Raw genomic sequence first — 14,004 nt, forward strand, 5'->3', positions numbered from 1 at the left:
GAAGCATGAAAATTAATGTATTTTTACAGAGCTTATTATTCTGTAGCCTCTTGAACATATCTAATGTATCTCACACGGCCAATCTAGGCTGACTTAGTCACACACTGACACACCAGACCGGTGGTTCCTGAACTTGTCTGAGAGATGGAGACAGAGGATAGATAGTGTTGCATGCAGGTGTGGCAGTGATATTTGGCTTCTGGATGTATTCCTGTAGAGCTCATGGGTAGACTCCACTAACAGGTCCCTAAGTCTGAGTGACAACTTGATTGAAGGTTAAAAATGGCAGAATTTGGTCACAGTTTTTATGGAATAGAAAACTGCAGAAATAGTAGCAATTATACTTAATTATATTTATTTTTAATAAATAAATATATTTATTTATTAATTCTAGTGCACTATGTTCTGTGTACTAGAACATAGTCTCCTCTTGATTACTTTTCTTCATAGGGAATGAAGGTGGCATATATCCTACAAAATTGCCTGGCGAGAGAGTTGCTCTAAGAATCATTGAAATAGCCAGATTTTTAGTGTTCATGAAACTTTTCTTGGTAAGAGGCACTTTCAAAAATAAAAATATGGAGATTGGTGACCATGAATGATAAAAAGAGTTCAGAGAAGGTAGCCTTGAAGTATAAATCTGAGAGATTTTCTCGTGGGTTTACATATGGGAGAAGATGAAAGCTGAATGTCTGAGCTCAACAAGGTGGAAATGTCATGTACTCAGGGCAGGCTAGTGATAAGCCTCGGATTACAGAGGTTTCTTCTGAAGTCTTCCGTACATCTGAGCCTTCTGTACATGCAACTGTTTCTCAGAAGAGGATTATCCTTTTTGACTGATCGATCCTCACTCAGAATTTGGTGCATTAATACTTGACTTCCACAAAATTCTCTAAATTCAAATCTCTTGGATTGTCAAAATTTTAACACAGGCCTTGAGAGTTTGGCAGGCAGGAGTCAATTTGGTTTAAACAGACCAAACAATTGAACAGATTAAAAAACAATGCTAGGTTACTTCAGGCCAAAAACAAAAATAAAGATTAGATATTACATATTCTAAGTATTAACTCAAGTAGAAATTTTTAGAAAATTAATCTATACACACAGCAAGAATACTATATATTTTTAATGCTAAACACATCTTCACCAATTTTTAAGGCATCTATACAATGTTTTTATTATATGAGTTTTCTGGAGAGAGAATTTATTTCTCTTGTGATGGTTTACTGAGAATACAAAGCATTTGTCTCATTGTATTCTTTGTTTTGGAGGGTCTTACATTTGAGAGGTTGGCTCATGGAGCTATTTTTGTTTTATATCAATTCTTTTGTCTATCAGTTTGTGAACATCTTGTTCCTAAACACTCATCTGCATATAAACTTGCCGAGATTGGTGGTGGTAGTATATTGATAAAAGGATTTACCACAGTTTGTTAATCCATTCACCTGCTAACGACCATTAGGTTATTTCCAGTTTGGACTATTAAACTAAAGCTTCAGTAAGCATATTTCTATAAGTCTTTTCATGGAGTATGCTTGCTTTTTGGGTAAATCCTAGAGGTAGACTGGTTGGATTATATGATACATGGATATTTTGCTTAAAAAAAAAAAAGTCAGTCTTTTCCCAAACTTCTTGATTTATTATATATTTTAGCCAGCAGTGTATGAGTTCCATTTTCTCTATCTCCTTAGTAAAGTTAGCTTAGTATGGCCATCTTTTAAAATATTAACTGTTTTAATAGGTATTTAATTGTCTCTCCTATAGTTTCAGTTTGCATTTCCTAATGAATAATAATGTTGAATATCTTTTCATGTGCTTATTTCTCATTCACATATCATCTTTGGAAAGCTGTCCAAATATTTTATTCAGTTTTTATTGGATTGTTTGCTTTCTTAAGCTCTCTCTATAAACTCTTAATAACAATAAATGCAAATATTTCCCCAAGTTTATGATTTGTCTTTTTATTTTAACAGTGTCTTATAAATAGCAGAAGCTTTTAATTTGGTGAAATTTGATTTATACACTTGTTCTTTTATTAATTTTACTTTTGGTGACACATTTAAAAATCTATGCCAAAATCACAAAGATTTTCTCCTGTGACTTTTTTTTCTGGAGCTTTTGTAGTTTTAGGTTTTATGTTAGATCTATGATCCCTTTATGAATTGATTTTTGTGTATAATGTAAGGTAAGAACTAAAGTTTATTTTTTGCAGTTGTATATAGCTAGTTATCACAATGTCACTTGAAAGTGTTATTCACCACTGGATTAACTTTATACGTTTTTCAAAAATCAGCTATCTATATGTGTGTGGGTCTATTTCTGAACTTTCTATTCTCTTCCCTTGATCCATTTGTCTGCCTTTATGCCAATACCAGACAGTTTTGACTATTGTTGCTTTTTTAATGTCTTGAAATCAGTTAATGTCCTTCCGACTTTCTTCTTTTTCAAAGTTATTTTATGCATTCTAGCTCCTTTGCATTTCAACCCTTTACCTAGGTTTTGGTAGTGTTAACATCTTACATAATCATGGCATATTTATCAAAACAAAGAAATTAACATTGGTACAATACTATTCACTGAACTAAAGGTTGCAATATAATAGAACTCTCCAGTTTTTTCTTTAACATCTTCTTGCTGACCCAGGATCAAGGTCAGGATACCAAGTTGCCTTTAATCATTATATTCAGATTTCTCCAGTATGTGATAATTTCTCTGTCTTTCCTTGTTTTTCTTGACTTTGACACATTTGAAGACTGTTGGTGAAATATTTTGTAGAATTTTCCTCAATTTGGGCTTGTCAAATATCTTTTCATGATAAAGTTGAGTTCATGGATTTTGAAAAGTGTATTCTCTTTTTGACATATTTTTAGATTTGACCTGGTAAAATTTTGTTTGAAAATCTTACATCTATATGAAGAATAGTGGTCTGTAATTTTTAAAAATCTAATAATGTTTTTGTTTGAATTTGGTATCAGGTAATAGCTAGCTTGCAGAATGAGTTAGGAAAAAATTGTTTCCTTTTAATTTTCTGGAAGAGTGTTTGCAGAATTGGTATTCTTTTTCTTAAATGTTTTGTGGAATGCACCAATGAAGCCACCAGGGTCTTGTGTTTTCTTTGTGGTAAAGTTTTAAGATCCAATTCAATTTATTTAGTAGATATTGGGATCTTCAGGTTTTCCATTTATTCCTGAGTGAGCTTTGGCAATTTTCATCTTTCAAGAAATATGCCCCTTTCCTCTGAGTTATCTAGTATACTGGCGTAATAGTATTCACAGAAATATCTTCTTATATTTTTAGATATCTGCAGAGTCCATAATGGGCTTCCCTGGTGGCTCAGAGGGTAAAGAATCCACCTGCAGTGCAGGAGACCTGGGTTCGATCCCTTGGTTGGGAAGATACCCTGAAGGGGAGCATGGCAACCCACTCCAGTATTCTTGCCTGGAGAATCCCCATGGACTGAGGATCCTGGCAGCCTACAGTCCATGGGGTCACAATGAGTCGGACTCAATAAGCATAGCACAGCACAGAGTCCATAGTAATGCCAGCTCTCTCATTCCTGATATTTGTAATTAATGTCATTTTTTTCGCCTGCTATATCTGGTTAAATATTTTCTATTTCATTGATCTCACAGAACCAGCTTTTTATATTCTTGCTTTTCTTGTTTCTATCTTATTTAGTTTCCAATCTCTATAATTTTCTGTCTTCTACTTAATTAAGTAGGAAGATTCCCTGAAAAAGGAAATGGCTACCCACTCCAGTATTTTTGCCTGGAGAATTCCATGTAGAGAGGAGCCTGGCAGGTTACAATCCATGGAGTCACAAAGAGCAGGACACAACCGAGCAACTAACACTTTCACTTTCAGTGAGAGTGGATATCCACTTTTAGTGAGAGTGGATATGCTTGTCTGGTATCAGTCTATAATGGGAATAGCTCATATTTCAGTGCAAACTGAATGATTTGATTTTTATTTCAGTTTGAGGTTTTTTTCCATTAATTAGTTTTTTCTTAGTAGTTTACTGAGTTTTATGAGAAATGGACATTGAATTTTATAAAATTACTTTTGAACACATATTGAGTATTTTTGTGAATTATGAGCATGACAAATTAAATGTTTCCTAATAATAAATCATTACATTGTTTGAATGAGATCAATTTGTGCTAGCAGATTATTATGTTATTGAAATGTTAAATGTTTTATTTTGGAATGTTGCATATGGTATGTGTTATTACTTTATTTTAGTTTTGAACTATTTTTTTATGTTTTAATATCAGATTTACATACAGCAGTTTCACGGAACAAATTTATTATATTTCTATGTTCATTATACTCTGACAAAGTTTGTATAACATTATAAATATATCTTCATTGAAAGTTGGAAAGAACTCAACTGAAAGAAGAATTTGAGCAAGAATTATTTGAGAATTAATTCTTTCATAAGTCATAATTATTTTTTCCCATCTTTATAGGTTCATTTAAACCTCCACAATGTCTTGCATTGTATTTAATGTTTATATGCTTTAGTTAAAGCATGTTATTTGAAACAGGAATTTTATTTGCTGAGTAGGTTTGAAAGTGGAAAAAATTCAGAAATGTAATTTTTCTCTGTCTTAAATTCTTGTTAGTTCCATTTGTTTTGAATTTCTTTATTCTTTTCCATGTGATAGCAGGATTTCCACACTGCATTCTTCTCCTCCCCACTTTTTTTAAAAGTTTCATTGCATCTGGGTGCCAGAACTTGGTTCATCCTTTAATGTTTCACTTTTCAGTGAAATTTTGTGTCAGATGTGTCTTTTCAAATTAGCGTCAGGTTATGTATTCTTAGACCTTGTATTGAAGTTAGGAAACATGGAAAATACACATAGTGTAAATGTTAGAGCTTAATTACCACAAAGTGAATTCACCTACACTGCCAGCATCCGGGCCAACAAACAGAACATTATCACCACCCCAGAAGATTTGTGTTCCCTTGTAATCTCCACTTCCCCCAGATGTATTATTATCCTGACTAGTAACACCATAGTTAGTATGAACTGATTTTGTACTTTTATACATAAAATTACAAATGAGTTTTTGTGCATATACTTTTCAATCAGTATTTTTTATGTGATATTCATTCATGTAGTTCTATGATGCTAGATTTTCTGTTAATTTTCATTGTTGCTTGGTATTTTGTTGAATGAATATATCACAATTTATTTATATATTCTATTATTGATTGACACTTAATTCTAGTTTGAAGCTATTAGGAATAATACTCCATGAATATCCTAGTATATGTATTTTGGTGCCAATATTCATGCATTGCATGCCTCTTGAGATGTATCTAAGAATGGAATATAATATATACATATGTATGTGTGCATATATATATATATAATATACTAATTAAGCTATATAATCACGAGTTATTAGCTTTGTAAGTTTTCATATTAGTTTAGTCACATTCTGATAATGTGTCGTAGTATCTCTCTGTAGTTTAAATATGTGTTTGACTGGTTTCTAACAATCCTGAACACCTTTTCATATTGCATTAGTATTTGGATATCCTCTTTTGTGATGTGCTCATTCCATGTTTTGCCTGTCATTCTAACTGCACTGCTTATTTTATCTGAGTAACTTGCAGAAGTTGTAATGAATATGAGTCTCTTTTTCGGATATATGCATTGCAAATATTTATTTTTCCCATTCTTTGATGGCATTTCTTGATGACTGAGAATTTTTCATTTTAGTTTATCAATTTTTAATGGTTATAGCTTTCTATGTTTTAAGAAATCTTTCCATACATCAAGATCATGGTGTTACTCTATATTACTATATAGATGTATGTTAGAATGTGATATACATGCAGTAGGGTGTGCTGTTTCCTCCCCTCTTTAAAGTATTGATGTTAAGACACAACACACAAAATCCAGCAATCACAAGTAACTTTAGTTGTTACTATTCATGCATGTTGCATGCTCAATGGTGTCCAACTTTTTGGGACCCTATGGACTGTAGTCCACCAGACTCCTCTGTCCATGGGATTTTCCAGGCAAAAATACTGGAATGGGTTGCCATGTCCTTCTTCAGGGGATCTTCCACACTCAGGGATCAAACTCATATATCCTGTGTTGGCAGGCGGATTCTTGACTGCTGAGCCACCAGAAAGCCCTATTATTCATGCAGGCAGAAGCAAAATGAAGAAGTTCTTTGGGTTAGGAGTGACTGTCTCTCACCAGCAAGAGTTTGCTTTTGGATTTGTGGCAGAGGGAAAAGAGTGACAGAGGTTATGGCAGAAAGATATATAAACATGAATATATTAGTTTAGATGAGATATGCCTAGAGTATAAGTAGAATTGAATAGAAAAAAGAGCACAAGAAATAGTGGAATTGAAAAGAAAAAAATTCTATTAATTAGTGAATTAATATATGAAAGAGATAAAATCAACAGATACTGGCATCTAGATGGTTTTGGAAGGTGAATCTGTCCAGGATGATTTCAAAGATATTGAATTAGATGAGTAGATTTTAAGGACCAAGATAGAAGATGCAGAAAAGATGATTTCCTTACAAGGAGAAAAAACTTTATTGATTCTTATGTTTTGTACGTGAATTGTTTTGAGATTTTGGGGTAGAGTGGGACATGACTGAGTGATTAAGCATGCATGCTCGCATATAAGACGAACTTCCATTTCACTTTAAGAGTCTATTATTTCATGCAATAAATTTATCTCAATTTTTTTTTAAACTAAAGCAATCATTGAAAGAATACCCAAAATAGCTATTACCTATTACTGAACATTGGAGAAGGCAGTGGCACCCCACTCCAGTGGGGTGGAAAATCCCATGGATGGAGGAGCCTGGTAGGCTGCAGTCCATGGGGTCGCTAAGAGTCAGGCACGACTGAGCGACTTCACTTTCACTTTTCACTTTCATGCTTTGGAGGAGGAAATGGCAAACCACTCCAGTGTTCTTGCCTGGAGAATCCCAGGGACGGCAGGGCCTGGTGGGCTGCCGTCTATGGGGTCGCAGAGTCGGACACGACTGAAGCGACTTAGCAGCAGCATTACTGAGCATCTCCTATATCTTGGGCACTGTTTTACATTTTAGATATATTATTTAGTCTTTAGTCCAATAAATTAAACATTATATTTACCTATTTTACATACGAGCAGCTGAATGTTTAGAAAACTTTACTCAAAATTTACACACAGAGTTGTTCTCTTGTCACTACAAAATTGTTTGAGAAAATTAACATCCCTATCAGACCCTCTTCTGAAACCTCTTCACTGTTTTGTTAACAGGTGTCATTTCCTCAAGAGGAAAAAACTCTAAGAAGCTAAAGAGAAGAATCTCAATTGGTGACACTTTTTTTCAACCTCATTTACACCTCAATTTTGAGACACCTATAATATTTAGGAATTAACAGAAAGGTTATAAGACAGATGTTTGCCACTTCTTAAGTTATTTGTTTAGAAGTATTTGTTGTCCATGGAATCCAGCTAAAAGACTGTATCAGTTACTGAAACATCCCTACAAGCCAACTGCTTTCAGAAAGACCTCTATGACTAGCACAAGATGGTGCCACTAGCATATTATGATCAATGCTTCGTGCCATTAGAACACTCTTACCAACTGGCTGCAACCAGCTCATTAACACGTCAATACACAGACAAAAAATTAAATCAGCCCAATAACCAATCTGTGGTCAGAGTACAATCCCATAGTAATAACCCTGTAGTGCCTCCACCGAACTCTAGCCAGAAGGTACAGAGATGCTCAGAATTGCCCTCTGTCAAGTCTCAGGACACAATTTCAGGGGACTGCTATAACAGGGTTCTAAAATCACCATTATCTCACTCCAAACATCAGGCCACACCTTCACTACACCTCCAGCGGAGAACTCCCTTGTGGCCTAATAAGAAAGCCCTGAGCTCGCCTTTGTTCCACCCTAAACCTCAGAACACATCTTCATTTGACCTCATTAAGACATTGCCACCAGAGCCGACTCAAACAGACTGTAGCTCACAGTTATCCTTTCCTAAACCTCAGAATACATCTTCCCTAGATCTTTTCTGGACATCACCTTCATTGAAATCTATTCGAAGAGTGTCAAGTTCATCACTATATGCTGTCAAACATCAAGAGACTCCTTCCCCAGACTACCTATGGACATCATCATCTTTGGAATCTAATCAAAGAGACTTTAACTCAGCATTACCCCAGTCCAAGCCTCAGAAAGCCTCTTCATTGGACAGCCTATGGTCATCTTTGTTAGAGCGCAATCAAAGATGTTTGAGCTCACCATCACTCAACTCTACATCTCAAATAAATGACTTGTTTCAGACATCACCTGAAGCCCATCATTTGGAGCCTAGTCAAATGACTCTGAGCTCATCATTACCTGACTCCAGACTTCAGACACCACCTGTATTAAGGTCCAATTCCAGTGTTCTGAGATTACCACTGTCGAATTCAAAACCAAGAAAGTCACCTTTACCATACTCTGTCCACCAGTCAAAGAGTCTGCCATTGTTCCAGCCCCAAACACTTGATCATGACTTCAGGACCCCAAGCCCAGCAATGTGTCACTCCAGATTGCAGAACACCACTTCACCAAGTGACAAACACAAAGCCACAGATCTTTCCTCACCTCATCCCAAACCAAATGTCTCAGGTCAATCAATATTAAGCTCCAGGCACTCCATGAAGAACATAGCTGCTTTACCACTGGGCTCCAGACTCCAGCGTAAAAGCAGTTTTGGTCATTATGAAGAGACAGGACCCAGTAAAGACATTCCATGGACTTTAGATTACACTCAACCCTGCATTGTTAAAGGTGGAACTGTCCCCGATGATGTTGTAAATAAAATTGTCAATTCTCTCTCCAAGAGCAGAATCCAGAGGGATCTCTGTAGGCAGATTCTCTTTCGAAGGATGAGGGGAAGACCAAATCCTCGTCCTGGTCCCCGCCTTTCATCAAGTTATATGGTTTGTTTAGCCTGTGCCTCTTGCATAAAATCTCATTGTAGCCATCTTACAGGAAGGAAAGACCCCCATGCTGCCACACTATTTGTCATCCCAACACCTGAGCTCACTCCTGAGAAAGAGATAATGGTGAAACTAGTTTTTATCCTTTCCATACCAGAGACTACGTTTTTACTCCCTGTGAAAGAAAATCAGCCTGATGAAGCTCCTGAAGACAATCTTGAAGGAATGGAGAAGATATCAAACATTTCCCCTACATCGGAATCTGATATCACTCAGGGATCTAATGAAAAGAAGACCTGGCTGACAGTAGCCCCCGAAAACCAAGCTGTAAGCCAACAGCCCCAGGCTGTAGACTGGCTGCTTTATGTGAAGAAAAACAGTAACCCTCAGTTCCAGTCCGTACTTCCAGCCTCTTCCTCCTCCACCTCTTTGTCCTCCTCATCCTCTTCATCTTCCTCTTCCTCTTCCTTTTCCACTGTAGCCCCCTTACCCCCTCCTCCTCCTCCTCCAAAAGAGTCTAAGGTCTCAGACTGTGTGTTCACTAAGTTACTTAGTTACCACCGGTTGCCTCCAGGGGTCTCCTGGCTTGAGTTTATATGTAGTAAAAATCACCAGCCACTTCCTGGAAAACCATGTCCAAGTCAATCACCATCTCCCAAAGCAAGGCCTATGAGGAATAACACCACAGTTAAAAGGAGAAAGGGGCCCAAGACAGTGTTCAAAATTTTCCAGACAAAGTTTCAAAATGAGAGAAATCTTGACTAAATTAACTTTTTGTTTCTTTGAAGGCAGTTGACCTCTTAGTTCTTTGACATTAGTTTGATTTCCTATCATGCTTATTAAAATTCTTAGTATTAACTAAGTGTGCCTCTATATTTCAGCTGATGAAGCAATTAGTTAAGGGGAACTATTACTCTTAAGTCTATTTTAAGAGTTTTAAATAATAAACTTAATAGTCTTAAATAATAGACTATGAGCTTCTAAAAGCCCAAAATGGAATCCTATGTTTTTAACCATGTGCCTGGCTTACAGTAGCCACTAGAAAATAATTGTTAAATGAATTAATAATAACTGGCCACAGACCATAAATATCTCATTTGTCTTGCCTTGAACAGTATCCAACTCACTGCTATCCTCCTTCCTCATAAGACATAATAATGGCAATATCCTTAAAACAAGTTATGCTAATCTGGTTCCCTATCTCTAAAGGAAATTCAGATCATGTTTAACAGTTAATAGATATAGGAAGGAATCTTTTCAGTCATGTGCTCCTAGAGACAATTCTTCTATGGTAAGATCCTGCACTCTTAAATGCAATGATTTATTCAACCTTAGCAAATCTCAGAAAAGAATAACCAACTGGTACAGATAACCCTACCTCATGCTAACTGTGCCAATATTTAAGTGATAGGCTGTAAAGTCACCTGTTCATCACTTCTACTTATACAACATAAATGAGTTAATAAAAATGTTAAAAAAATGTTTCTGTTCCACTGGGTCTACTAGTAGTGGGAAGAGAAGGGAATTGTCTTACCTACTACCTTAAATAATTATACCTATCCAAAAGAGCTAGAATTAGTTTTTCTTGCATATACTGATGACTCACTATTCTGCCTCTTCACTCTACTTCTTTCTAATCACTAAATTGCATATCATACATTCCAGTTGAAACATTGTACAGGCATCTTTACAGTTTGCACCTTCACATCCTTTGCATCCTTGTCCTCTGTGTTCCCTGTTTTAGTGGCTGTACCACCATCTGTCATGGAGTCTGTTTTCTCATTGCCTGTCCCCCTCCAAGTCTGTGAGTCCCATGACCTTATCTATCAGTTCAGTTCAGTTGCTCAGTCGTGTCCAACTCTTTGCGACCCTATGAATCGCAGCACACCAGGCCTCCCTGTCTATCACCAACTCCCAGAGTTCACTCAGACTTATGTCCATCGAGTCAGTGATGCCATCCAGCCATCTCATCCTCTGGCATCCCCTTCTCCTCCTGCCCTCAATCCCTCCAAGCATCAGAGTCTTTTCCAATGAGTAAACTCTTTGCATGAGGTGGCCAAAGTACTGGAGTTTCAGCTTTAGCATCATTCCTTCCAAAGAAATCCCAGGGCTGATCTCCTTCAGAATGGACAGGTTGGACCTCCTTGCAGTCCAAGGGACTCTCAAGAGTCTTCTCCACCACCACAGTTCAAAAGTATCAATTCTTCGGCGCTCAGCCTTCTTCACAGTCCAACTCTCACATTCATACATGACCACAGGAAAAACCATAGCCTTGACTAAACGACCTTATCTATAGAATCCAGCTTTTTTCTCCAACCCTATTGCCACTGTTCTAGTTGTGGTCACAGATTTGTCAGCTGTATTACTGAAATAACTCCTAAACATGCATTTTAACTTTTGAACGTATTTCTAAGATCAAAGTTGATGATGCCATTTCACTGTTTATAACCTTTATCATTCCTTCTATGATTGAGTCATGATAATTTTCAAGACTGATTTCTTTCTCTTTTCCAGTCTCAGCCACGTTAATTTCTTTACAGTGGGAAGCAAGCCTCCTACATTTCTAAATCAACAATTCTGGTGTCTAGAATAATCTTTCCATTTATATATTTTTGCTCTACAGGGCTCTAACATCTTCTGGGAAGCCTTTTCCTGATCCATGTACAACTGAAGGGTTTAGTTGGCTTTCATATTACCATGAAACTTTATTTTTACTCTTTATACTGGTCTTCACCATAATATAAACCAATTGTTTCTTGTCTGTCTTCACTCACTAGAATGAAAACTTATTATTCACCATTTTTATGTAGTCCTTGAAATACAGTATATTCCCGAAAATATGTATTAAGATTGAGTTAATGCTAGTGAAGCTCTTCATCTTTTTAAAATTCTTTGAAATAAGAAATGCTTCATCTATTTGCTTTTTCCCATACTAGTATTGAATTGTTTTTTGTACCTTTTGTCTCTGTGAGAACATATATACAAATATTGCAGTAGTCATCCCTGTCTTGTTTCGTATATTAAAAGTGTTCCTTTCTAGTATTTCAGTATTAAATATGATGTTGCATAGCGACCAGTGATGATGAGGAAGAACTTAGGTGTGTAATAATGTGTTCAAGGATTTCTCCAAGCTCTTTAGAAAATCCTTGATATGTGCTTAATTCACCCTGAGCATCTGTTTTGATGACACATATCACTTGTATAATTACTTGTTTAATATGTTTTCTACTAAACTGAATTTCATGTGTGGAGGTCCTGTGTCTATCATGTTTACTACTAACCTCTTTGGACCTAATGAAACCTAGCATATACAAAGATTTCAATAAATATTTATGGAATTAAATCAAGGAGTTCAACTGATTTTTATTTGTTGCTGTAATTTACAGGTTTGTTTCCATTGTTTAGCTTATTCTCTAAGCTTTATGCCTCATTGTAATTTTTTATTTTTCTTTATTTTTGAACTATGATTTATTTAATTGTTTTTAACTTCTTTACTGTATTGGTGGGCTTCCCTTGTGGCTCAGCTAGTAAAGAATCCACTTGCAATGCAGGAGACCTGGGTTTGATTCCTGGGTTGGGAAGATCCCCTGGAGAAGGGAATGGCTACCCACTCCAGTATTTTGGCCTAGAGAATTCCGTGGACTTGACAGTCCATGAGATCACAAAGAGTCAGACACGATTGAGTGACTTCCACTTCACTTCACTTACTGTATTGGCCATTATTTATTTTGTTTTTAATCAGAACAGTGTCTACTTTGAATATTTTTTAAAAGAATTCTTTAAACATATATTTCCTAGTTTTTAAATTTGGAAATAAAATCACATGAAACTGAACAGGAAAATGAATGACAATAGCAAGTATCCAACTCTCTCTCCCAGCTGACATACCAAGAGATTTCAAAATACGGAACATGTGTTGTGTCAGAAGGTCAAGAAATTTTTGTCAGGTCTTGTACAGATGAGTTCAGATTTTAGGAGGGTAAGAGGGACTCAGAATTTACTAGATTTAAATAAAGAGATCATCTGAAAGTAATTTTTAAAAGATATTAATTGCATCTCATTAGTGCCTTTTTCTCTAAATGGAAAGGCCTGGACATGCGAACAGGCTACATAGCTGTTGGGAAATTGAAGGTGAGTTCTCTGAGTTGTCACATATCTGGATGATAATTTAACACTCTTTTTGTTTTGTTTTTTAATTGGAAGACAATTATGACCTGATTGGAAGCTGTTGGCATGGGGAAGCTGTAAGCAAGCTAACTAGAAGAAGGGCGTCCACTGTGATAGGTTAGGAGCACATGTTTGTGTCTCTCTAATTGGTTCTAAGTTTGAAATGGAGACAACAATTAGGGAAGCTATCAGTTATTAATCATGTCCTAGCTATTTTGGGTTATTATTTGGTGTCCTAGATTATTACTAGAAAGAGTGGTAATAGCAGACTCACTTCCTGGGCCAGTTACTACAGATAAAGGGTTGGTTTCCCGGGCTGGTTGTTCCAGGTAATAAGCCAGAGTTTATACGTATTCTGGATCTTGTCTGTTTTTCTATTTAAAAAGCAAATTTTTATATTCAGAGCAGATTTGCTTTGTTCCTATTGAATCAGCTACTACTTTTCTTATAGGCAAAATCTCCAACTGATGTTAACAAAGTGCACAGTGCACCTCCTTTCAAGATTCAAATAAATCCCTCAAAATCACTCCCCAGGATTAATCAACACCCTGAAAATAAAAAAACGCAAGGTATAATAGAAGATTATGTCATGGGTCATAAGTTTTCCAAAACCCATAATAGAAGATTATAAGTTCAAGGACTCATTATCCTTTGTACTGGTCTCTGTAATACACCTATTTTGCTGGTGGGAAAAAAACCGAAGGGCTGAGGGTGAAGGTTTGCCCAGGACCTTCAAGCTGTAAACATGGTTATCCCTTGACATCCTCTTTGCGCTAAGCCTCATATGTCACTAATATCCATTCTAACTGGAAGTAAATGCTTTACTATAGTTATTTATGCAATACATTATTTAGTATTCTAATT

At 36.1% G+C, this 14,004-nt stretch overlaps 1 protein-coding gene across 2 annotated transcripts in view; it reads left to right on the forward strand.

Annotated features, from left to right (window-relative positions):
* The window catches only part of CSNKA2IP (casein kinase 2 subunit alpha' interacting protein), a 140,378-nt gene extending 128,086 nt beyond the window's left edge, over positions 1 to 12,292 (forward strand). For both annotated transcript variants that reach the window (XM_024993973.2, XM_024993975.2), the window contains one exon: positions 7,287 to 12,292. In XM_024993973.2, the coding sequence (XP_024849741.1) occupies positions 7,561 to 9,738 (2,178 nt within the window). In that variant the 5' untranslated portion in view covers positions 7,287 to 7,560 and the 3' untranslated portion in view covers positions 9,739 to 12,292. The remainder of the gene's footprint in view (positions 1 to 7,286) is intronic.
* The last annotated feature ends 1,712 nt before the right edge of the window (positions 12,293 to 14,004 follow it).

This window comes from Bos taurus, chromosome 1 (assembly GCF_002263795.3).
Source record: "Bos taurus isolate L1 Dominette 01449 registration number 42190680 breed Hereford chromosome 1, ARS-UCD2.0, whole genome shotgun sequence".
NCBI classification, from domain to species: Eukaryota; Metazoa; Chordata; class Mammalia; order Artiodactyla; family Bovidae; genus Bos; species Bos taurus.